General features: G+C 27.4%; 1 protein-coding gene across 2 annotated transcripts; it reads left to right on the forward strand.

Moving 5' to 3' along the window:
* The first annotated feature begins 14230 nt into the window (after nt 1-14230).
* On the forward strand, nt 14231-15029 carry LOC101250342 (glutaredoxin-C9-like). Of its 2 annotated transcripts, none has more exons than XM_010328733.4 (2): nt 14231-14381; nt 14478-15029. In XM_010328733.4, the coding sequence occupies exons 1-2, from the start codon at nt 14279-14281 to the stop codon at nt 14888-14890; spliced, it is 516 nt and encodes a 171-aa protein (XP_010327035.1). In that variant the 5' UTR covers nt 14231-14278; the 3' UTR covers nt 14891-15029. The 2 variants fall into 2 exon arrangements, with proteins under 2 accessions (XP_010327035.1, XP_010327036.1); XM_010328734.4 differs by having other exon boundaries at nt 14493-15029.
* The last annotated feature ends 10130 nt before the right edge of the window (nt 15030-25159 follow it).

The following is a 25159-nucleotide window of genomic DNA, read 5'->3' on the forward strand; positions in this document are numbered from 1 at the left end:
CAAAGCTAATTCCAGTGTTAAACATGATTGTGTGCTATTCAAGTAATGGAAAATGACCATTTTTAACACCATGTTGAAGCCTGTGTGTACAGTGTGAAGCATTAGAATGTTTTGGTATATCTTTTTCTTGCTTGTACAATGTCTGCTGTTGAATTATTTGTACGCTGTTTACCACAGTGTGTCATTGTAGTTTGTTTTTCCTTTCTTTGCTTTGTGGAACTTTCTATTTTATTTGGTTTGTTATGCTTACCCTTGAGCCGAATGTCTATCAAAAAACAACTGCTTTACCTTCCAAGTTATGGGCAGATCTGTGTATACTTCAGTACTTTAGCCTTCCTAGACCTAACTTGTGGTATTACACAGGATATGTTGTTCTAGTGGTGTAAGATGTTAACTAGAAGATGAAAATTATGGTAAATGGCCAATCTTTACCCTTGTGGATGTGAATTTAGAAAATTATCTTTGAGTTCAAGTTTAGTACTGATCTCCTTTTTTAGTGGAACTGATACATTTAAAGATCCTCAAATTTTTGAGATAACTTCCATGGAGAAATTCCTAATTTAAGTGGATGTGAAATCTCCTAAATTGACAAACACAAACCTGTCAAATGTAACAACTTTAGTCTAGAACCATCCATTTTCACAGGTTTGTTTCTCAAGAACCCCTAGTTTCCCTTATTTTCCTCCCTTTTTAATTTGTGGTTTTGGATACCATTGACTCACAATTAGTTTTTCCATCTTGCTAGTTTTCATCATTCATTGCGTTGCAATATTTGCGCAAAAAATCATTATGGTTTAAAGAATTTTCATTTTTCCTGCATCTCTTGTGAGATTCATCTTGATTTTTTCTATTCTTGGTCCCATCAGCTCATGCAAGCAGTATTTTAGAGTCTTATCATTCATCGGATAAATAATATGGCAGGAATCGTGTACCTGAAAACCAATAGATTTGAGGTTAAATTAGAAGGTATAACCTTTAAGGCAAAAGAGTTTGAATCTTTATTCACAGCTGATATTCTATTCCCAGACGGTAAGACTTGGGCACAACCACCTATTGTTGGCATTGATGTCATGCGCCACCCTCGTGATCCTAAGATAATCTTGGTTCTTTTGTGCTTTGGAGTAGGTTGTCTGATCCTCAGATTTCATTCTGGGGAACAATTACCTAATCCGTTCCTCAAATTTCTTACAGACAAGAGGATTCATTTCGTTGGTTTTGCTATCCCAGAAAAGAAAGATATGTTCCCATTTAAAGAATTAGGCTTGACTAAAGATAAAGTTGATGTAGGCTACCTGGCTGCCAAGTTTTTCAATGACTCAAAGTACAAGAGATATGAGCTAGGAGATTTGGCGCGCAAAGTTCTTGGGATCAAGAAAATGATTGGCCTTACACAGGCTTCGTCTTTCGAGAGACATGAGCAGATCAAATGTGCAATCTGTCAGCTTTTCATATCCACCGTGATTGCCATAACATTCTTCACCACAAAGGACAAGAAAAAATTAGCAGAAGCTCCAAAGAAGTCCTCATTTCTAAAGAATCTGTCTCTCCCTTTAGAAGGATGGTTCAAATTGCCTAAAGCCAAAAAGGGAGACAAGTTTCAATCTGTTCAAACAACGGATACATATGATCTTGTTCGGACAACAAATGACAAAGATCTTTTTCTCACCAACATAGTTCATGCTGCACCTGAACATGAAGACGCTGCTGTTAGTTACGACTTAATTCATGCCAAAGTTACAGAGGATACCTTCTGTGATGATTATGCAAGTGTATGGGCTGGTATAGAACGTGCCAATGGTGATCATCATGTCCCAGTAAAATGTAGTAAGGTTAACTTAGAAGATGTTTCTCCTCGCGTTAGAGGTGGTGAAGAGGATTACGATGATGACTTTGTCCGAGCCAAAGTTACTGAGGAACAATTAGGCGATGGTTCTACTCATGACAAATCTAAAGAGCCTAGTACAGATGATGACACAAATCATATATCTGTCGAAGCTAATGAGGTTACTCCAAATGATGATTCGAACAAAGAAGGCGTCTGTCTACTAAAAAAGCATTTGAAAGGGATTCTGAAATGTCCATCTTCTAATCTTGATTCTTGGAATGCTGCTTCATCTAATCCTGATTCCCCTGTGTCAATGGACAAGGACGAACAAAACGTTAGAGGCTCACTAAGACGAGCCAATTCGAAGGGGTTTAACGTTAAATTTAAATAAAAGTATCTTATTACTAACATGTATTAGTCTACCTAGCTGAGAAATCCATACATCACTGTATCGATGTTATGATTTTTCTCTATATCTAACTGCCAGAAAACTGTACATTTTTTTTTGGTAACTATATTAGTAATCAGATTCATTGATTCAAAAGTTAAACCCAGAAAATGTCTTACTCTTTTAACTATTTTGTTAGTCTGACTTATTTAGGATCGAGGTGTCGCAAAGTCTTAAAAGTTTTCAAGATTATGTGCATTGAGTCACTATATAACAACATATCCGATGAAACACACAAGTAAGAGTTGGGTAGATAGATTGTTAACAAACCTTACTCGTACCTCCATGTGGAGGTGGATAGACTGTTTTCGAAGGATCCTTAGCTCGAGTGTAGAAAATTGAATTAGTAATTAAAATGAAAAATGATAGTGTAAAAAACAAGACAGCTAATTGTAAAACAATATAGAGCATTCAGAAAAGGAACAATAATATCAACAGATTGCTTAAACACAACAAACTAGAAAAATAATGAGTCACTACTCACTATGTTAGGCTATAGATATTGTTAAGTGAAACTAATTGCTTTGATCTTTTTGTTGACTCTCATCTTGTCGTAATCCTAAGAGAAATTGCATAATAACCCCCATCAAACTTAGACCATTTTTTAAAGAAGTTTGCGGAAGTCCTAGTACCCCACGAAACCATTTAAAAATTCAGAATAAATACATCATTTTGATCCATTTTCACGGCAATTGTGTTTTCACATTAGAATAGCGCGTGAAAGGGTAAAATTGCAGCTCCAAAGCAATGGAAAACTGACACATGGCATTGTTAAATCAAAGTGAAAAGAGACCACATTTCTTCTTCTCCAAACCACCGTTAATGGCTGTTGAGAGCTTTTCTCAACAACAAAAGTTGGTTCTTTACTACTCGAAGCGAATTTCTTTATTATATACTCTATCATCAAGTTCTAGCTATCTATCTCAAGGTCTTTTATTAGAAAATTCTAAAACTTGGTCAATTTAGCACCTAATTTACCTTTCAACAAAGAAATTTGAACCCGTTTCTGTTCATATAGTTTCCCGAGAACAAAAGTATCAAACAATCTACTCGTACAAATTCAAAAAAAAATGTGAAATTCACTTATAGAACTCAAAGCTAGTCTTGATTTCGGAATACCTACTGAGCTAAAAAAACTTACATAAATATACATTTACAAGAAAATTTTTAAAAAAATCTTTGAAGTTAGAAGTAAATCGAAAGAATTGGAAAAGATGAACATGAATTTTTCTAAAATGATTTATGGGTTAAAATGTTAGTGGTTAAGGGTTTTACCCGATCCACTAAATCCATAATGTAAGCAAGCTCAAAATTAAAGGGGAAAATGATTTTAACAAAAAATTTTGTAAAACAAATTGAAAAATCAATTCAAATATAAGAGAAGTTGTACATTAATACAGAGATAATCCGGCCAGAATTTGAAGGGTTGGGCTTAAGATAATTAGAATTAGGTTCAATTTCAACTCGTTCAAGCTTAACCCATTTGAAGAGATTTCTTAATTGAGCCCAATTCAATCTCAATTTCAACTCGTTTTAAAACTTTTTATTAAGATTTGAACCTATATTGAAAGTATGAATTATTATACATTTAACATCTTTTACGATTTATCTATCCATTTTTTTACTTTTTAACAAAAAATCATTGAGCGGAAATTCAATTTGTGAATATAAAAGTTAAATATCAATATGTTAAATTATTGAGATTAATCGGGTCAAATTGGGCTACAAATGACCCAACCCAATTTTTTGCCCACCTGAGCCCAATCCATTGAGCTCAAAGTAAACTTGGGTGGGTTATGACCCAATCCAATTTCTATTCAACTCATTGTAATATTTTAATTTCAACCCAACCCGCCCATTTAACACCGATAATTGAGGCTAAAAAATATTCTTCATGGGAAAAGAAATTCTGATCTGAAAATCAACCTCGATAATTGATCTAGGCCATGACCCCGACACCAAAACTATGACAAGACCCTAATAACCATTCCAAAATTTGACCCTGAGATTTGACACAGGACCTAACCCGATAAATATTTTTTCAAAAATAATTTTTTCTGAATGAGGAGTGTCGGGTACGGGGTATGGATAAGTTTTTTAAAAAAAATGAAAGAATGATGTGAAGTTTTTGGAAAAATATTCTCCTCAATTTTGAAAGGAAAATTGCTTTTCTTAAATTTGAAAAAAATAAATTGATTCAAAAAATATTTTTCAAACATTTTAAACTAACTAAACATAAATTAAAAAAATTAAATAAACAACAACATTTTTAAAAAAATATTTTCTTCCACACCAAATCCACCTTAAATGGACCATATTATCTGAATTGAGACTTTAATGAGGATTAAATGTGGTTAGCCTATGATTAAAATGTCCAACTTTTAACTTACAAAAGATTCCCAATTAATTTTTCCAAGCCAAGTGGTCCAAAATTTGTACACTACTTTAATTATTTTCTATATTAGTTGTTGCATGTTATTTCCCTTTTTTTTTTAAAAAAAATACTTTTAAAAAGAAAGATATATATTCTTGAAATAATAGTTATTCTTTTATCTACCAAACATTACAAATAAATAAAAAACCTACTTATTTTTCTATAAATACATTTGCATGAATTATTTTCTAACTATATACGCCTTTAGATTAATATTTCTTACAATATATCAAACACACGAAAAATAAATAAGAAATTTCCTTCTTTTTCCAACAAGTTTACAAAGTTATCATTTTTGGATCTTGTCAATTTATTTATTCCTTAATGGAAGCTTCATAAGTTTTGATTCAACTTTCTTATAAAGTTCACTTGATATGTTTATTTTATTGATGTAAATTTAGGAGTGTTTATGGTTCGATTTGAATCGATTATTAATTAAAAATAAAAGGGTCTCGATCGTTCTTCTACTTGTACTGAACTGTAAAACTAGATCCTTCTACTTATAATTTTATCAAGTGAACACTTAAACTCAATAAAACACAGTATTTTAAATATCTCTAATCTTATATGCAATAAAATTGCAGAGTTGGAAGATTAAGAGCATGAATGGATACTTTTCACTGAAATTACACATTTAATTACAAAAAAAATATAAGAAAAAGGAAAAACAAAAGTATGTCCTTTATCTTCTCTTATTCTGTGAAGAAAAAAAATTAGGTCACAGTTTATTTTGCCTTTATTTAAAATCAAATCCAAATTATATCTAAATCTGTTTTTAAAATTTTAAAATCAAATCAAATAAAATAAAATAAATAGTTGGTTTGATTATCGTCGATTTGATTAAATTTTTTTGGGTGTTTTTATTTGAAAGTAATAAGTTTGTTGAGGAAATACGCATCTCGATATACACAAATGCTTAGTACATGATTAATTCACAAATAAGCTATTACATGAACAAAGTGATTCATCTATTATACTAAGTTTCAGAAGCTAAAAAAACCCATTGTCAATAGTATAAAGCGATTCAATATTATGAAATCTCAACATCTTACCAATAGACTTTTCAACAAAATTTTTAAAAAAACAACCAATATTTCATAGTCAAAACTAATCAATTATCATCTTCTTTAATTTGAGCTTTAAATTACTCAATGTTGCGTTAGAAGATTTTTATAAAAAAAACAGAGAAAGTAGCAATGACTATTGAGGGATTTAGACTTTTAATAGTTGTTTTATAAGTGTTGGACTTCAGAAAATAGTAAAATTAAAGATGTGCGTTGATTAAAATTTATCAAAATATTTATATCTTATTTGTGAATAATTATAAAATTTTTATATACTAAGTTCGATTTGGTTATTTTTGCAATTAATTTTTGGTAAAATCAAAACCAAATCAAATAATATCGATTTTTTAAAATTAAAACCAAACCAAATCAAATATCGAGTTTTTTAATCGGTTTGATTTGAATTGCAATTCAGTTTAGTTCTATAATGATAACCATGAACTACCCTTGATATAATTATCAAATTAAAAGTTGTGGTGAAGCGATGAATTTGTCATTTATCTATTTTTAGAATTAAAAAAATTGCAATAGAAAATCTTTTTCTTTTAAGGGGCTTATCCCACCCAAATTATCAAAACATGTTTAAATTAGTAATTTATTTTTCTAGGGGTCGATTATTTGTCAAAATCTAAATCAAATCGACTTAATCACTTTTTAAGTTAATCAATTATATTGTATATTTACCAGTTTTTTTTTTTATCAATTTCAGTTTAGTTTGATTTGACTATTCAGTTATTAATCATACACAAAATAAAAACAACGATTCATTGAAATGGGAAATAAGTGACAACAATCCAGCCAAAATGAATAAATAGTTAAAAGACATTATTCATTTTGGCCTAGAAGAATGAGGGACAATGATATTTCTAGTCCTATTATTAATTGTCATAAATATTCATATTCATAAAACCAATAAAATAAAGGGAAATTTTCGCATATAGCCACTCAAAAATAGTTTAATTACGATTTATAGCTATAGTTTTCTAACTACGATTTGTAGCTACATGTTAAAGAAAGGAGATTGGCGAGTGAGATTGGAAGAGAGAGGAGAGAGACGAGAGAGAGATTGGGCAATGTATATGTATATCTATCAAAATAATTGTATGTATGTAACTTATTTGTATATGTACTTATATATCTGGCTGGCGAGATTGTGAGTGGGAGTAGAGAGACGAACATGATTGGGAGAGAGAGAAGAGAGGAGAGAGGTGAGCGAGTGAGGGAAATAATTTGTATAATTCACATCTCCTTTGTATAATTCACGTGTCTTTGTATAATTGAGAAATATAAAGTCTGAACTTATACAAATATGATAAAACTCAAAACGACAAATTGATACAACTATAAACATATGAACTTTAAATAGTTTTACAAATTATATTTTATAAATTTCATTACACAAACCATATTATGCAAAATTTGAAAACTACAATTATAAAAACTTTGAAAATTTATACAAAAAAGGCTTGACGGAAATGACATTTTTGTACCAAACTACAAATGAAGGACATTTTTGTTCCTTCTACACAAATTAAGGACATTTTTGAACTAAAATATTGACGGTAAAGACATTTTTGAGCCAAACTATAAACATTTAAAGTCATTTTAACCCTTTCCCAAATAAAAATAAAAATAAGAGAATTTCTATATAATTTATGTTAAAATTTATCTAATATCGAATAGAAAAAATTAACTGTAAATCAACCTATCCGATTGTTATTGTGTGAAAAATTCAAAAAAATACAGGAACCTCAATGTAATAAAATATTTTTTTTAATTTCATAAATAAAATCACCGAATAGCTTAGGTCTATTAATTTGTACACATTTAAATTTTTTTCATCTACTTACTTTGGAATAATTTAAAATATATAAGGTCTGAAGTTCTATACGAGTAAATTCCATAAATAAATGTTTAAGATTCAATCATATTTAATTTTTTTTTGAAGTTGCTAAATGTACGAAAAATTTATTACATTAAATCACTGGACTTGTAAAATTATATATAAACTTAAATGTAATTGTAGTCACTTAAATTTATTAAATATAAATTTTATAAAATTGTTCGGATTATATTAAATTAATGAATATATTAGTCCAAATAAATATTATGGATTAATATAATTAATTTAATTATTTAAATTTAAATAAATATGAATTTAATTAAAGTCCGTTCCATAAAGCTGATATGATATTTCACTTAAATCTGTTTGGCTGAAGGGATTCTTATTTCAATCACAACTCCTCTATTCTAAAACTATAAATAGGGGTCTCATAATTCAGAAAAAGAGAACCAAGAATTCTATACAAGAAGCTGGAGAAAGCTCGTGGATAGCTATAAATTTCTCTACAAGAATTCAAGAATTCAACGATTCAAGAATTCAAGTGTTCAAGTTCAAGAACAAACAACATCAAGACCACCGAATTCAAGATCAAACTCCAAGCCCTTGAATTCAACTAGAAAGTAAATTTGGTTGACAAATGATTGCGAACCCGCATAATCATCCTTTAAGTAAAAAAATAAAAAAAAATGTCGTTTGACGGAATAAATGTTATGCATGTAATGATAGTAATATTCAAAATTTAAACACATACTTGCATAAAACAACATTTAATTCAAATAATGATTAGCCAAACTATAAAATTCTTTTGGTTAGAACCTATATGAATTCCCAGCGGAGTCGCCATTCTGTTACGACCCGATTTCAAAAACTGAAGGTTTTGAAGTCGATTTCGCAACTTTAGCCATTTTTGTTAAAGGTTTTGGAAAAATTTATAATTTGGGAAGTCGCCACTTACTTTTTAGGAAAAAATAAGAAAACCATTTAAAAGGAAATTTTTTGAAAGAAAATATTTTAAATAAAATCAGAGTTTTGTGTAAGGGTTCAACTAATTCTCTAAGGAGGGGTTTAGGCACCGCTAACACGTGGTTGACCGACGGATTTTAAAGTTGGCTAATTTTAAGGAAAAACTTAAGGTCACTTGATAGAATTATTTTATGAAAATAAATAAAGATCAACTAACTTGATAAGTAAGCAAGATGTTTAAGATGTTAAACCGTCAAAAATATCTTTTGACTTGATAATTTATCCGAGTTATTGATTTTAAACCAAGTGGCTAGTTCAAATTCATGAAACATAGATTCAAAGCTAAACTACTAACTATGAAAGAATAAAAATTATTCTCAAGTTAGCCTAAAAGCTTAAGTCGCTTAACTTGAAAGAACTTTGGAAAATCTAAATACTTAAAAATGACGAAACAAAAATTTATAAAGCAAAACTCCAAAAGATTCATCTAGGTTAAAAAAAAATTAACAAAAGTTAACATTCATGATAAGAAAAGAAGAGAGTGAGAACGAAGGGAGTCCATTGGACTCGTTTGGAGAAAGAGTGTTCATGCAAGAGGAGGAAAACAAAAGAGTAAAATAAGAACCTCAACATGAATAATATCAAGTCAAATTAACGATCTAATTATCATCATGCAAAGAATTTAAAACACAGTAAATAATATAAATATGATCGCTTAAAACTAATAAAGAAACTAAACCATAGTGATCCTAACTACATGGTACTGCTAAGAAATTTGAGCAAGTAACAAAATGCTATGGAAATAATTATGAGTGTCATATTCCAACTCAAACAATCAAGCAATAGGCAGAAAGACTGACACAGAGCTTTGCACATTTACAAAGCCATTTTCTAAAACATAACTTATCATAATTTTGAACAAAAATAGGACAAGCTTCAAACCCTTGAATTTAACCAGAATGTAAAGATCAAGATAAAGTTCAAATTCAAGATCAAGATCAAGATAAAATTTAAGTCCAAGATCAAGATCAAGATACAGATCAAGATCAAGATAAATTCCAAGTCCAAGATCAAGATCAACATAGAAATCAAGATCAAGTCTAAGTCCAAGATCAAGATCAAGATAACGGTTGAGATTAAGTCCAAGTCGAAGATCAAGATAGAGATCAAGCTCAAGTTCAAGAACAAGTTTTAAAGCCCTTGAATTCATATTTAAAAAAGCGAATTCAAGAAAAATCATAGAGATTATAACACTAGCACTTAAAATAATAAATCAATTATTACTATAATCTTCCATTTGTAATTATTGTTTTTTTCAACATGAATTTTATTGCCTACAGTGATAACAACAACAAATAAATTCATTTTTCACATGATATTCATTATAAAGCAATTTCACGTTAATATTATAGAAATTGATGGTACGACTTTAAGTGGTTAAGTTAATTGTAATAAATATTGAAACTTAATTATAAATTTGTACAAACAATAATATCCCTGCACCAGTGAATTTTAATGCACTGATAATTATTTAACAAGTTAGGTAAAGTGATATAATATATGGTTGGTTGTCATATAATAAATTGTACCGACTTGGTTTATTTGCAGTAGTTATCTCCTCCACTCACTTAGACCTGTCTAGATGATAGACGTGTATTTTTATACGACGTTTGATAGGTATATAAAAAAATAAGATATTTATAAATAAAATTAATATGATATTTGGTTAACGATTTAAAAATCTACATATATATAATTTAGTAAGTATATAAGTTTTGAGGGAATCTATGTATTCTTATACGTAGAATAATTGGTAGAATATGTATTATACACATATAACTAATACTTGCATAAAACGATACGTAGATTCACTCATAACTAATTAATGCATTAATAATATCTACATAATTTTAACCAGCTACCAGACAACCCCTACTAGGATAGGTTTGGTTATTTCTTCAATCTTTTCGAACAAAACCAAATACTATTGGTTTTAAATATCTAAAATCAACCAAACCAAGTCCAAGCAAAATCAATTTAATATTTTTTTTTAATTTGAATTGTTTTTTATCCAAATCGTAAATGCCTTTTATCTTTAAGTAAACAATGTCACGCGTGATACGATAATGAGTACTCGAAAGGGTTAGTTTGATTTATTCAACGTAGAACGTACAAACATATATAGGACCCTTAATATCGAGGATCCAAAATAAAATGAAAATAATATTTGTACCTAATTTATGTAAAAAATTATCTAATATTGCGTAAAATAAATTGGACAAATTACAGAATCACATTCTTTTAAAGAAAATTATAATTTATCCGTTAAAAGTTTATAATTACAGAAATCTCTCAAAAGGATAAATTAATGGAGGGTCTGGACACGTTAATGGCCAAAAAATAAAGCGCTGATACGTTAAAAAGAGGGTCATATACATGTGCTGATACATTAATAAGAGGGTCGGATACATTAATGGAGTGTCCGGATACATTAATGACCAAAAAATGAAAGCGTTGATAAATTAAAAAGAGGATCAGATACATGCATTGATACATTAAAAAGAGGGTCGGATACATTAATTGATATTTTTTATTTAAAGAAAAATAAGAAATTTTGAAAATGTGTGAAACTTAAGAGAATAATGGTAATAAGTAAACTAAAAGGTAAGATTTTCGTAATTATTCGATGATGTGAAGAATTAAAAAAAGATAAAAAAAAATAATATATATATATATATATATATATATATATATATATAGCTTTTAACCATATAAAGTTCTTTTGTTGAAGTGACTAGACTTTAAAAAATTGTAAATTTAATGGAATAACAGTAACAAACAGTTCTAAAATTGAATACACTTTTCTTTTATTTCTCATTCGATAATCGATAAGAATAAAAATTTTAAAAAAATATATATTTTTTGTTAATCGAACCTGAATTTTCATGTTAATAATAAAAAAACTGATTCATACAATTTTTAGTGGTAAAGTTCATGCGTAACAAATATTGAAACTTAATTATCAAGTTTGTATAAACTACTCTCCTCGTCTCAATTTAATAATATATTTTGAATTTTGAAATTCAAATTAATTTATTTTTAAAATTTTTTTGAATTGTTAAGTATTGTGATTTATAGAATTTTTAGGTAATTTACAATTGTATATATATTTCATTTTTTTTTTAAAAAAGTAAGGTATCATGAGCAAATAATTTTGGTTCAAACTTAAATAATTTAACTGTCACGTAAATGAAATAAATAAAATAACAATTATTTAATAAGTTAGGTAAGTGATGTAATTTATGATTGGTCGTTATATGATGAACCTAAATTGACGTGACTTAAGCTTTTCTTCATTAGTGATCTTTTGGGGTGACAATGGGTCGGATTGGACAGGCGATGAAAACATTTAAGGCTATGCAGGGTTGAGCGGGTTTAAGATTATGCAGGATGAGTAGAATGTGTGGTAGGTAAAAGTGGATTTTCTTAAAATTAATACGGGGCGAAGTAATTTGTCGGTATATGATTTTATGTGGGTTCAAATTTAGTTTTAACTTTTTACATGTTACAAGAGTGATAAAATATTATTTATCAAGATAAATTCTTTAAAACTACTAAACACATTCAAGATAGTAAATGAAAAGGGTTCAATAAAAAAATACTTAATACAATTTCTTACATGTTACCCAATTGATCTCTAAAAAAATTAATGTAAGTCATTATTCGAGTCCGGAACCTAAAAGGGTATAAAATATTAACAAAAAATTCAAAACGGTATATAAAATTTTATATTAACCAAAACGGTAAAATCGCTGGAATAACAACAATTTCCTTCACCGAAAAAGCAAAATCGTTGCTACTGCAATAATTTTTGCAAAATGTGATTTTTTTTAAAAAAAGAAAATTTTTCGTTTTTTTCTAAAAAAAAAAATTAAAGAGCGATTTTCTTTAATTTTTTTTTTAAAAAGTCATATTTTTTTTCGACAGAAGAAATTGTTGTTGTTCCAGCGATTCTGCCATTTTGGTTAATATAAAATTTTATATACCGTTTTAAAATTTTTGTTAATATTTTATACTGTTTAGGCTCCGAACTCGTCATTATTCTATTAAATTAGTACAACTTAATGAAAAATTAATTTATTTTTATTATCAAACATAACTAGAAAAAGAAAATATAAAAAACTTATGCGAGATGGATTTATGAGGAGCCGAGCGAGACAGGTTGAAAATGAAGAAAGTTGTTATGCGGGCGGGGCAGATTAAAATATTTATAGGTTAAACTCAACCAGTCTCGCCCACGCGCCCCATTGTCATCTATAAATGATTGACACGTGTCGTTATACGACGTTTGATAAGCTGATGAGTAATAAGCTATTTATATTTAAAATTAATATGATGTTTGATATATATATATATATATATATATATATATAACACTCACACACTTATACGATGTATGGTAGATATATAGAAAATAAGTTATTCATTTATAAAATTAATATGACGTTTGGTTGATAATTTAGAAATCTTCATGTCTAATACATGTATAAGCTATGAGGAATCTAAGCATTATTATATGCACGATAGAAGGTGAAACAAGTAAGATAAAAACACTAACAATACCCTTAAACTTAATGTAAATTATTAGTTTCATCTCCAAAATATTGACAGCTTTAGATGCACCTAATTGCTTGACTAACTAATTAACTTAAATACAACTTTAAAAACACATCTATTAATTATTTTATACTAAATAAAATGTGAAATAAGATAAAAATACTGAAAAACACCCTTAAACTCAGTGCAAATTATTAATTCCATCTGCAATTTATTGATAGTCATAAAATACCTTTTTACTTGACTAACTAACTTAAATACCCCCCCCCCCCTCCCCAAATCTTTTAACATAAGTGAAATACTCTCGTAGTTAATATCTTAAAAAATCATTAAACTATAAAAATTTATCTTATAAAGTTATTTTATTTTATTTTTTATCAATAAAATAACTCAACTCAATATTTTCATTTTTAAAAATTATCCAACTACATTTATCGTTAAAATAAATTTGATATAACAAAATAAATTATTTTTATGTAATAAACGTGGACCCTATCAATAAATATTTTCTTAAAAAATCCATTACGATGCTTCTTTTTTAATTTCTCCAATTATAGGGGAAAAAATCCCTAGGAAGACAAACTGAAAATTCTTCTTAAACTGAATTTCTTAAAAACCATCACCTACTAATGATAACTGTGTGTTAGTATTAATTGGAGAATGAGAAATTAATATTATTAATATCAAAGTTGACCATAATAATTAAAATACAAACAATACAAGTTCAATTGGAAAATACTAAAATATAAATAACAATTTAAGTTTAATAATTTTATTAGATAAATTATTCTCATAGTTTAATGACATTTTAAGATATTTACTCAAATGCTCGCTATATTTAAGGGTATTTTCAACACTTCTCTCGATTTTTTATTAAGAATTACATGTTTCTAAAAGAGTTTGAGATCATTTGGAATGTTGTCACGTGACATATTGATGTTTGTTCTCACGTCACAGCCATTGACGTTAGGGTACTCTACACCATTTCCATTATCTTATATATACATCACTTCACTCTTCATTTTTTCTTCCCTTTCAACCCCTCTCACCCCCACCCCCCCACCCCCCAACGTCAATCACCACCATGCAACAAACTTTAACATATAGAAATGTGTTTCTTTCCACCACCACTACCACCACGACGATCGGTGGTAGTTCATTCACCACCACTTCTGAGTCATGTTCAGGTATTATTATTATATGGAGACTTGATTAAAAATTTAAATTTGAATGAGTTTAGTTGAATTTATCAAACTTATCTAAATATGTGATTTTTCACATAGAATTCGTCTCTACAGATGTGAACAACAAGATGAAATATGTTGGTGAAATGAGATCACGATACAAAAACTCGTTTATTACTACGAGTGTAGCAAAATCCGTCTCGGAACACGCGATAATCGTTGTAGCGATACGTGGGTGTTGCATGTGCCATGTTGTGAAGAATTTGCTTCTAGGGTTAGGTGTTAACCCTACGATTTTCGAAGTGAACAACGAAGATGAAGATGATGTGAAGACCGAGTTATCAATAATCACGAGTGGTGTTGGTGATGGTGGTGGTGATGGAACAACGACGGAGTTTCCGGCGGTTTTCGTTGGTGGAAATTTGTTCGGAGGACTAGAAAGAGTGATATCCACACATATTTCTGGTGAATTAGTGCCAATACTAAAAGATGTAGGGGCTTTATGGCTTTAAATATTTTTACCTACCTAGTCAATTATTATTCTCTTTTGTTAGTAGGTAAAAATCATTCCACAAAAAGAAGAAGAATATCAGTCATTCATTCTCGATATTCGTGCCAATGAATAGATCTTTGAATCTGGTTAATTCGTCAGGAAGGTCTACATTTAGGGTTTGTACAAATGGAAATGTTTATCATGGAAAATGTTCGCTTGAAAATAAGTATATTTTTTAGGGAAAATTACATATAATAGCAAACTAATAATCTAAAATTAATGGAGTAGTTAGGGTTTAATTTAGTTGTGCTCCATAGTAAACGTTTGCAAAAAATTGTCACGCGGCTCTCTCCCAAATATCTCGCTCGCTACTCTCCTCCAATCTCTCGCTCGCTTTCTCACTTTTTATACATATACAAGTGTATAAAAATTGTGTCTAATTCTATATAGTAGAGAAAATTGTATAAATCCATATATTTTTGTTCCTCTCTCTCTCCTCTTCCATATCTCGCTAGCCACTCTCTCAAATCTCGCTCGCCACCATCGCATTTTTCACTTATACAAACAGAAGAGAAATGTATAAATTGTGTCTCTGTTTGTAAAAAGCGTGAGAAAATTGTATACACATGCAAGTACATATGTTTTCGTCATATACACTTATAATTATACAATAAAAATACTACCCTGCCTAGTTTCTTTTGCCTTTCTCGTTTTATACAATTTTCAAATTGTATCTAATTTTTCTCTTTCTTATTTTATACAATTCGATTCAATTGTATATTCCTTGTCAAGTCTTTTTTGTCTTTTTCTCTTTCTCATTTTATACAAATTCGAATTGTATATAATCGTTCTATACACTTATAATAATACAATTCGTTTTATACACTTTATTTTTATACAGTTCTCTATCCAAATGTCTTTCTCTGTCTTGTTTTATACACTTCGTTTTACACGATTTGCTTCAACTGTAGTTGTATAGAGAATTATACAGTTTCTATGTTTGCTATGGAGCACAATTATGCAAACTATGTTATAGCATACAAATATGAATTTTTTATTTGCTATATGTGAAAGTTGCCCTATTATTTATTTATTTTTTTATGTTTGATTGATAAGTAAAAATAAAAATTTCAAAAAAGATTTCTAGTGTTTGATTTATGAATAACAAATGTTTTTGAAATATATTTTTTATTTTTATTAGAGTAAAACTTAATTTTTGAAAATATTTTTTAAAACAAACAAAATTATTTTTTCTTTTTGTTGTGTGCGTGTGGTGGAAGCGGACTGGTATGGAGGGTCGAGGACAGCGGTGAAAAAATAAAAATTTGAAATTGAAATATTTTTTAAAATCAAATTTAAATTTTTCTGAGGATGGGGTCGAGACTATGGGAGAAAAAAATAAATTTTTTAAGTTGATTTTTTTAAAAAAAATGAACTTAACTTTTTTTGTGAGTGGTGGGGGTCAAGGGTAGGAGTAAAAGAAATGAAATTTCGAAGTTGAATTTTTTTTTTAAAAAAACTTAAATATGGGTGGGGTTGGAGGCTGGCGGTGAAGGGCCGAGAGTAGGAGTGAAAAATAAAATATTGAAGTAGAAAATATTTTGTAAAAATCAACTTTAATTATTTTATTTTTTTGGGAGGGGGAGGGTGTTTGAGGATAAGGATAAAATAAATTAATTTTTTCAACAAAAAAATGTAATTTAAAGCTGGAAGAGAGTTTGAAAAATATTTTTCTTAATTTTTTAAGAAAAGTCATTTTTCTAAAATTTGAGAAAAGTATATTAATTTGAAAAACATTTATTCTAACCAAACATGAAAAAAAATTTAAAAATATTTTTTCATACCAAACACGCCCTTAATTGGCATCACCTATTTCATAGTCAATAAAGAGACGCAGATGTAATTATATCTTTGATGCTAAATTTGACTAATTAAGCAAGCATGTTTACTTTTGTTCGTCTCTAATTATTTATCTATTTTAATGAATTAAAAAAGGATAATTTTTTTTATTTATTATATTTTTTATTTATTATATTTAAAAAATATGAAACTTCTTTTAAAAAATAAAAATTTTAAAACATTTACTTTACAATTATTAGAAAAAATAATAAATTCACTATCAATCATTACTTTCTTTATAGGCGTATTATTTTAAAAATTGATAAATAATTAAGAACAGATGGAGTAAGTAAACTTAAATCTTTAATACACCAAAAAATCATTACATCACCTAGAGGCTACATTTGACTAGATCGATTCAAGGATATTCACTTGAATATTTTGTATCGAAAAAGTGTATTATATATATATAGAGAAAAAATAAAATTGTATATATTAATTAAAAACAAGTTTGTAAAGCTATATACTAAAGTTTTAGAGATAATAATATATTTAACGTAATTATATTCCTTGTTATATATTCTATGATTTAAGATGTGTGTTTTAGATTAAAAATTAGGGATAATGTCCAAGTACCCCCTCAGCCTATGCTCAAAATCCCAGAGACACACTTATACTATACTAAGGTCCTATTAACCCCCTGAACTTATTTTATAAGTAGTTTTCTACTCCTTTTCAGCCTACGTGGCACTAGTTTGAAAAAAAAGTCAACCATCATAGGACCCATAAGATAGTGCCACGTAGGCCGAAAAGGGGCAGAAAATTATTTAAAAAATAAGTTCAGGGGGGTAATAGGACCTTAGTATTGTATAAGTGTGTCTCTGAGATTTCGAGCGTAGGTTGAGGAGGTACTTATGCATTATCCCTAAAAATTATATTATCATCAAATATAAAATAACAACTGATTATATAAATTTGTCATAAAACACAAACGATTAAGTAGTGTAATTGTTAATAATTACGGTAAATCTATGAATATTAACTAATAAAGGAACCAAAAGTAGATCATTCAATTAATTGAAGATTTAACGTGCTTTCATATCAAAATTAAAAAAACATATGATGGAGGGGCCAAATGTGTCATTAACCCTTAATTAAAATAATAAATTAAGCTTAAATTCTTTAATTAGTGCGGGGATTTTTCTTTAATTAATTCTATTGACCATTCAAAGTGTGATTACGTAATATTACTCGTGAGTTATAATATTCGCTAATTAACAAATATTATATCAACCAACCCATTTAGTTGGGGTCACATGCACTTCCACCCCTATTTTGTGTAATAAATAAATTTTTTGTATAATCATTACATAAATTTATATTTATGTATCGTAACATTTGAGTTCGAGTCTAAAGAGTATAAAATATTTACAAACATTTTAAAACGGTATATAAATTTTATATTAATCAAAACGGTAAAATTGCTGGAACAACGGCGATTTCCTCCACCGAAAAAAGCTGAAATCGCTGTTACTGCAGCGATTTTGCAAAATGTGATTTTTTTTTAAAAAAAAATCAAATCACTATCGAGGCAGTGATTTTCATTTTTTTTTAAAAAAAAGTTTTTCTTTAGAAAATCGCTGTTATTCCAACGATTTTACCGTTTTAATTAATACAACATTTTATATACCATTTTAAAATTTTTGTTAATATTTTATACCTTTTTTAGGCTCAGAACTACATAACATTTAATACGTTATGAGAGGGTGTGACTTCAATTTTCAAAAATAACTTGTGCTCATTAACACAAGTTCGATTGTTAAACAACAAAAACTAAAAATCAATCCAATTTTATTATAGGGAAATACATGAAATTTTATGATTTAATAGGATATTTTAATTATTCGATATGATTTAATAGGTAAATCAAGATTTCTTGACATTTATAAAATGAATAGAAGAAAATATTTTTTTTTAAAAAAAAATCTTATGCGTAAAAATAATTAAAGATAATATATAAAATGATTATATCTTCTTAAAAATTATAAAATTAAAATGATAATTTAAAAAACCACGTAACATTTTATTACTTTCTAAAAGTTTCCTAAATGAATGGATCTTGATACATTATTAATAGAGATCCATCAAATTAATTTAAAAAGATAGTGAAATTAAATATTTAATAGCATTATATTTAAATTGATTCGTCCATCTTTTATCAAAGAAATGGACTTTAGAATTTATTTAACATGAGCTCATATTGTGAAGGAACAGTTAGTCATGTTCTCAAATTAATTATAATTTTCTTTTCCAAATTTATAGATTTTATATATGTAGTTATATAAATTTATTAATTAAAAAGATAATAAAACTTTTCAATCTCTAAGTTATATTTGATTATTTGTAGAATTATATTAGTATACTATAAAGTAAGTTTAACATAAAGTGCGAGTGATTCAATAATGGAGTTGTTAAATAAGAAATTAGAAGTACACATTTTCAATTAATTAAAAGTTAAATATATTTAATCGAGCATCATAATAATCAAAATTAGAATTTATCAATAATTAAGGGGTTAAAAAGGTGTCATCAACCCTTAATTTAAGGTATCAAAACTAACTTTAACTCCTCACTAAGAGGATTATTGTACTATATTGTGTTGTTCGTTTAAATAGAATGATTGTTTTTATTATTATTTAAATTTTGTTATATTGTATCATTAAATTTAACATTATGTAATAAAGAAAAGTCTCGTAATTTCATGCAACGATTAATTTGGTGTGATCATGTTACATCATGAAGTTTCTCTTTTGTATTTACTTAAAATCTAAAAAAAAAAATATTTTATCTCTATTTTTTATCCTACCTTCGTGTACCTTATTTTTCTTATAAGTTCGTCCTTCATAAAACTATATAATACAAATATTTATCGAATGGACATATAAGTATAAAAAAACTAATAATATTATTAGAAAATCAATTTTGTATAAATAATAAGATCATAATATTATTAATTTGCATATCATTTGAAGTAAATAGCATGATGGTAAAAGTAAAATAAAAATATTTAGTCTGTTTGTTTGAGTTTTTGAAACAAAAATATAAATATATAAATAGAATACTGAGAAGGAAGTGAATAAGAATATTACACAAAAAATATATATTAGAATAGACTTTACTATTCACATATCAAAATTCCTTTAACATAAACACCCATCTACATGTAAAATTTGAAAGCATTGAATAATAAATTCTAACAATATTTATCATGAAAAATTGACGCACCATGACAATCTATAGATTTAATTAGCAACAAATAGCTTATATTTATTTATTTATTTGGCAAAAAAAGCCTTTTTAATGTTTAGTTTGCTTTAAAAAGCCATATTTTTTTCTCGAAAAATGATTTTTCTTCTGATATATTTATCACCGTTCTTTTTTTCTCTTCGTCTTTGTTTTTCTTCCCTCTTTCCTAATTACTTGTCGATCTAACTATTATTGTCGTGAGACCTAAAACAGCACAAAAATAGGGAAACATTGCTTTATTATTAAGAAAAAATATTCCGACGTATCGTATAAATAGTTGATGCATAATACGTATTATTTCATAAAATCAAAGCATAAAGTAGCATATTGTGCATTTCTTATCCTTGTGAATTATTAGTCTTGAAAATATACATTTGACCAACTTAGAAAAGTTAAGTAAATGATTCTTGTTCATTGGTTAAATTAATTAATCAAAATAAATTAATTCTTAAATAAAGATAGAAGGGTAAAGTAGCATCATTTCTTTATGCAAGTGCAAAATAAAAAAATAAAAAACCGACACATAAAAATGAACGGTTAAATATATATTTTAACTAGTCTGTTTTTCTCTTTCTTCCCTTTTTTTCTCCCTTATAAATTTTAAAATTTCTATCTTCTTCTCTAAATATCTCTATCAGACATCAATTGCAATAGTAACTATTCGTAGTCAGTAATTCAAATCATACAATTATTTTTAAAAAGGATTCATTAATTTATTTCTAAGTGATTTTTATTAATTTATTTCTGTGTTAATTCTTAACGGTTAAATCGATAACCGAATCGATAATGATTAATAATCGAGAAACCAATAATCGATAAGTCAATATCTCAATGATTGTATAACGGAATAACATCTGTACAAATCGATAACCAATAAGTTAAATCGATATACTTCAAAATCGAACCAACCGTTACACGGCCCTTATAACTATTAAATGCAAATTATTTTTAGGATTTATCTGTTAAATATTTATTTACCTAAAATATTCCAATTTAATTTTAAAATGGTATATATGTGTCAATTCCTCATTTATCTTTGGGAAATTTTTCAAAATGTCAATATTTTAACATTTAAAAGGGTTCATTAACAGCACTCTCAATATTTAGTAAAAATGTAAAAAATTAAGTTTGTTATGTCTCTTATTTATGTTCTTATTATTTTTTTATTTTAAAAAAATACAACTTTTATATAACAAGAGGAATTTATGGGAGATAATTATTTTTAAAAAGGAACAAATGCTTAAAAGTCTCATCAGTTACAATTTATCAAAATACACTAACTTTCATATCTTTCTTCTTTTTTTTCATCATTTTATAAAAAACATCTTTTCTCCATTGTTCTAAAAAAATTCAATATCCAATTTTCTTAATCTTTTTTTTTTGTTTCTAAACACTTTTATTAACCAAAATAAATATTTATTTTTCACTAATTATTGTTATGAAAATCACAAAATTAAAGAAGTACCCAACTATAAAATTTCAATATCATTTTTTCATTAATTATTGTTATGAAAATCATATAATCAAAAAATATAACATCTCACTCTCACTAATTATTATTATGAAACTTTATGATAATAAATTATAGTTTTATCAATTAAATTTAAATTTTTTAAATTTAGAAATTTGAATACCTATAGTTTTATCTGTATTTGGCATACTTTTCTCACAATATATTTGTTTTATTTTTCAGAATTTTGTATCATTGCTTAAACCGTATTTATTCCAATATGTATACGGTTTGTATTAGTATTTATTCTAGTTTTCATTTTGTATTTTGTAAAATGAAGCTTGTATTTCTTTATTAGTTTGTATTCATTCCAATATGTATGTCAAATAAGTATATAGCTATTTAAGAAATACATTTGTATTCGTATACTTTTTCACTGTGTATTTATTTTCTTTTCATAATCTTGTTTACTTTTCTAAGTCGTATTCGTTCCAATATGTATATTATTTGTATTTGTATTCGAATACAAATAAACTAATTGAAAGTTATTCTTATGAATTAAATACATAACTAGTTGACATACATTTGGATGAATACAAATTAGGAACAAATACAAGATTCATAAACCATGCAACATGAAATTTTTATAAATACAAACATTGATAGTGTACATAGTGATTTGAATACAAACTGAGAAAGCATACTGAATTCTAAAAAAGAACTATAAATACAAAACAAACTTATAGAAAATTGTTCGACAACTATCCTATCTTCATCGTCTTTTTCAAGATCCTCACTAGTAGACGAAGATTCTACTTTTGCGTTCTGAATTTGAGGAAGGTTTTGCACATCAATGAGTCTTGTAAATGTTCTAACCCTCCTTTTCCCCTCATTTTAGCAGCGGATCATACGTTATACACTATTTCTTGAGTAATAAATAAATTAAAGGATGAAAAATCACTAGAAATTGGTTGATTAAGATGAATATCTCTAGTAAGCCTCTTGGATTCAGTCATTGGAGAGTAAACCATAACAAAAACTGAAAAATACAAACAACATTTTTTTAAAATTTAAACAAAAACAAAATTAGAAAAGAAATTTGAAAATATGATAAAGATTAGGGATACCTTAATTAAAGAGATTTTTGTTGAACCAATTTTTGATTTAAAAAAATCAAATATGTGGCAGAAAAATATTTGAACCTGAATGTTGGAGGAAAATCAGAAAAGATAAACATGGGAGAGAAAAAAAATTAAATGGAAGAGAGAATTAACAATTTGAAAAGATAAATATGAAGAGAGAACATTTTTAAAAAAAAAAAAGGATATATAGAATTAATTGAAAAAAAAAGATAAAATAGGAGGAAAATTGGGATACATACATTTTTAAAAATAGTGACATTTTTAACATTATTACTAATATTTATAAAAGTATGGATATTTTTACTAAATATGTGTTTTTTTTTTACTAGTTTACTAATTTTCCCTTTATCTTTCAATTATATTATAGCCCAATCCTATCTTGTGCTACCTTTAAATTTGTAAAAATTAGGCAAATGACATACTGTGAATGACAAATTACTATAATATCAATATTTACCAAAAATCTCTACTTTTTGAGAAATTTGGATAATTTATAAAACAAAATGATACGTAATAGAAATGGTCGGATACTTTAATTTTTTTATGTTAAATGTTACGACGCAAAAAAAGGGTAACAACTTTTCCATGATTTACGTTAATTTTTAACAAGATTACCGTCAAATTTGCATAAAAACGTACTAATTTATTGCATTATTCGATTTCATAATATTAAAAAATTCAGATTTTGAATCAGAAAAAAATAATTTTGCGTAAAAAAAATCTTTGAAACGTCGATTCTGAATTTTCAAAGATGAATATTTCAATTTTGTTGCGACATTCTGAAATATGGTAAAGTGATGTTATGTATGAGCGATACAAAAATAATGGTATAGTGGTTGGTGAAAATATTTCGTTCATGAATCTTATTTTAGCAATTGCGGCAGAGCTGGGTATTGACGAATCAAAAAAAAATATAGAGATTAGATATGTTGTTGAAGGGAATTCGTCTCCATTGTGTATTCGGAATGATATGGGTATAAAATTGTATATAGAAATTAAGAAACGTGAGGCTGGGTCGGGAACTTATTCTTTATGCATTGATACTTCATATAAAGGTGTTGAAGAGATATTAAATTTCGATGCAACAATAGGTGTCATCATGTGTTTTGAGGGTGAAAAAAGCGACGCAAAAACTCTCAATATTGTTGAATCGTCAATTGATGATGCATATTACATACCGAAAATGGATGTTGATAAGTATATATCAGACACCAATAATTCAGTTGTGGAAAAGAATCAAATGTATAAGGATAAGTCAACTCTGAAGGCGGTAATGGAAAATTACACAATAAAGAATAGTTTCAACTTTAAAGTTAAAGATCTGATAACAAAAGATATGTTTTTAATTTATATGTTAATATTTTTAATAATGTATAATTTGTTTGTAATATATTTAGTATGATACATTAATATTATTGTTGCGTGTAGTTTTCTGTGTAATATGATTTGGTCGTAATGATGTTTTTCACATTTTGAATGTTAAAATCAGTAAATGTAATATTTCTGATGAATTTACAGAATAAGTTATCAAAATGTGAAATATTTATTATGAAGTATCATTTTTATTGTGAAAATGAAATAAAGTATCTTTTTCTATTTTTTTCTTTTTAATTTATTAAAAAGTCAACCTTAGAAAATAATCAATATATGTTTTTTTATTGCAGCTACATATAAGTTTGTCATTTAGATGATTGTTATTGAAAATTGAAGGCATCTGTTAGGAAGAATTCAGAAACTTTCATAGTGAGATACTTTAATAGTGAACATACATGTCCATTAAAGGATAGGGTATTAAGCAAGGTACAAGCCACAATTGGATTTGTTAGTGGTATGACAGCGCATAAATTAGAGAATCATAAAAGAAAACATACTCCGAGTGATATAATTAATGATATCAGGGAAACATATGACGTTGATATTTCTTATCAACAAGCATGGCGCGCAAAAGAGCGGGCATTGAAAATTATAAGAGGTAAACCTGCTGATGGATACAGAAACATGCTAAGATACATATATATGTTGGAAACTGTGTATCCAAATTCATATATAAGGATGCATAAATCTGAATACAACGAATTTATATATCTTTTTCATATTATTAAGGTCAATGATGAGAGGATTTGAGTTCTGTAGGCCAGTTGTTGATGCTTCACATCTTAGTGGAGCTTATCAAGGTACATTTGTGTTTGCTAGTACACTCGATGGAGCAAATATGACATGTTGTTTATGAATTTATTTTATTATATTCTTAATATTAAGTAGTTATTTAGTATATGTTGTTTTGTGTTTATATATTAAGGTTGCATATTGCCTTTGGCGTACGAAATTGTTGACACAAAAAATGATTGTTCATGGACAAGGTTCTTTCAACAATTTAAGAATACATTTGGTGAGAGGGAAAACATGTGTGTTGTATCCGACAGAAATGAATGCATAAAGAAAGGTGTGAGTATTGTTTATCCAACTGTTCCTCATTTTGCATGCATATGACACCTCTGGAAAAATGTATGTTCAAACTTTAGGAGAAGCAGGACTATTCTAAGTGATCTGT

The sequence above is a fragment of the Solanum lycopersicum genome, chromosome 10 (genome assembly GCF_036512215.1).
Source record: "Solanum lycopersicum chromosome 10, SLM_r2.1".
NCBI classification, from domain to species: Eukaryota; Viridiplantae; Streptophyta; class Magnoliopsida; order Solanales; family Solanaceae; genus Solanum; species Solanum lycopersicum.

Excerpts from the sequence above, each read along its gene's own strand:
- LOC101250342 (XM_010328733.4), top strand. The coding sequence starts at position 14,279 with ATGCAACAAACTTTAACATATAGAAATGTGTTTCTTTCCACCACCACT. Across the intron at positions 14,382-14,477 it reads CACTTCTGAGTCATGTTCAG|AATTCGTCTCTACAGATGTG; the intron begins GTATTATTATTA and ends TTTTTCACATAG.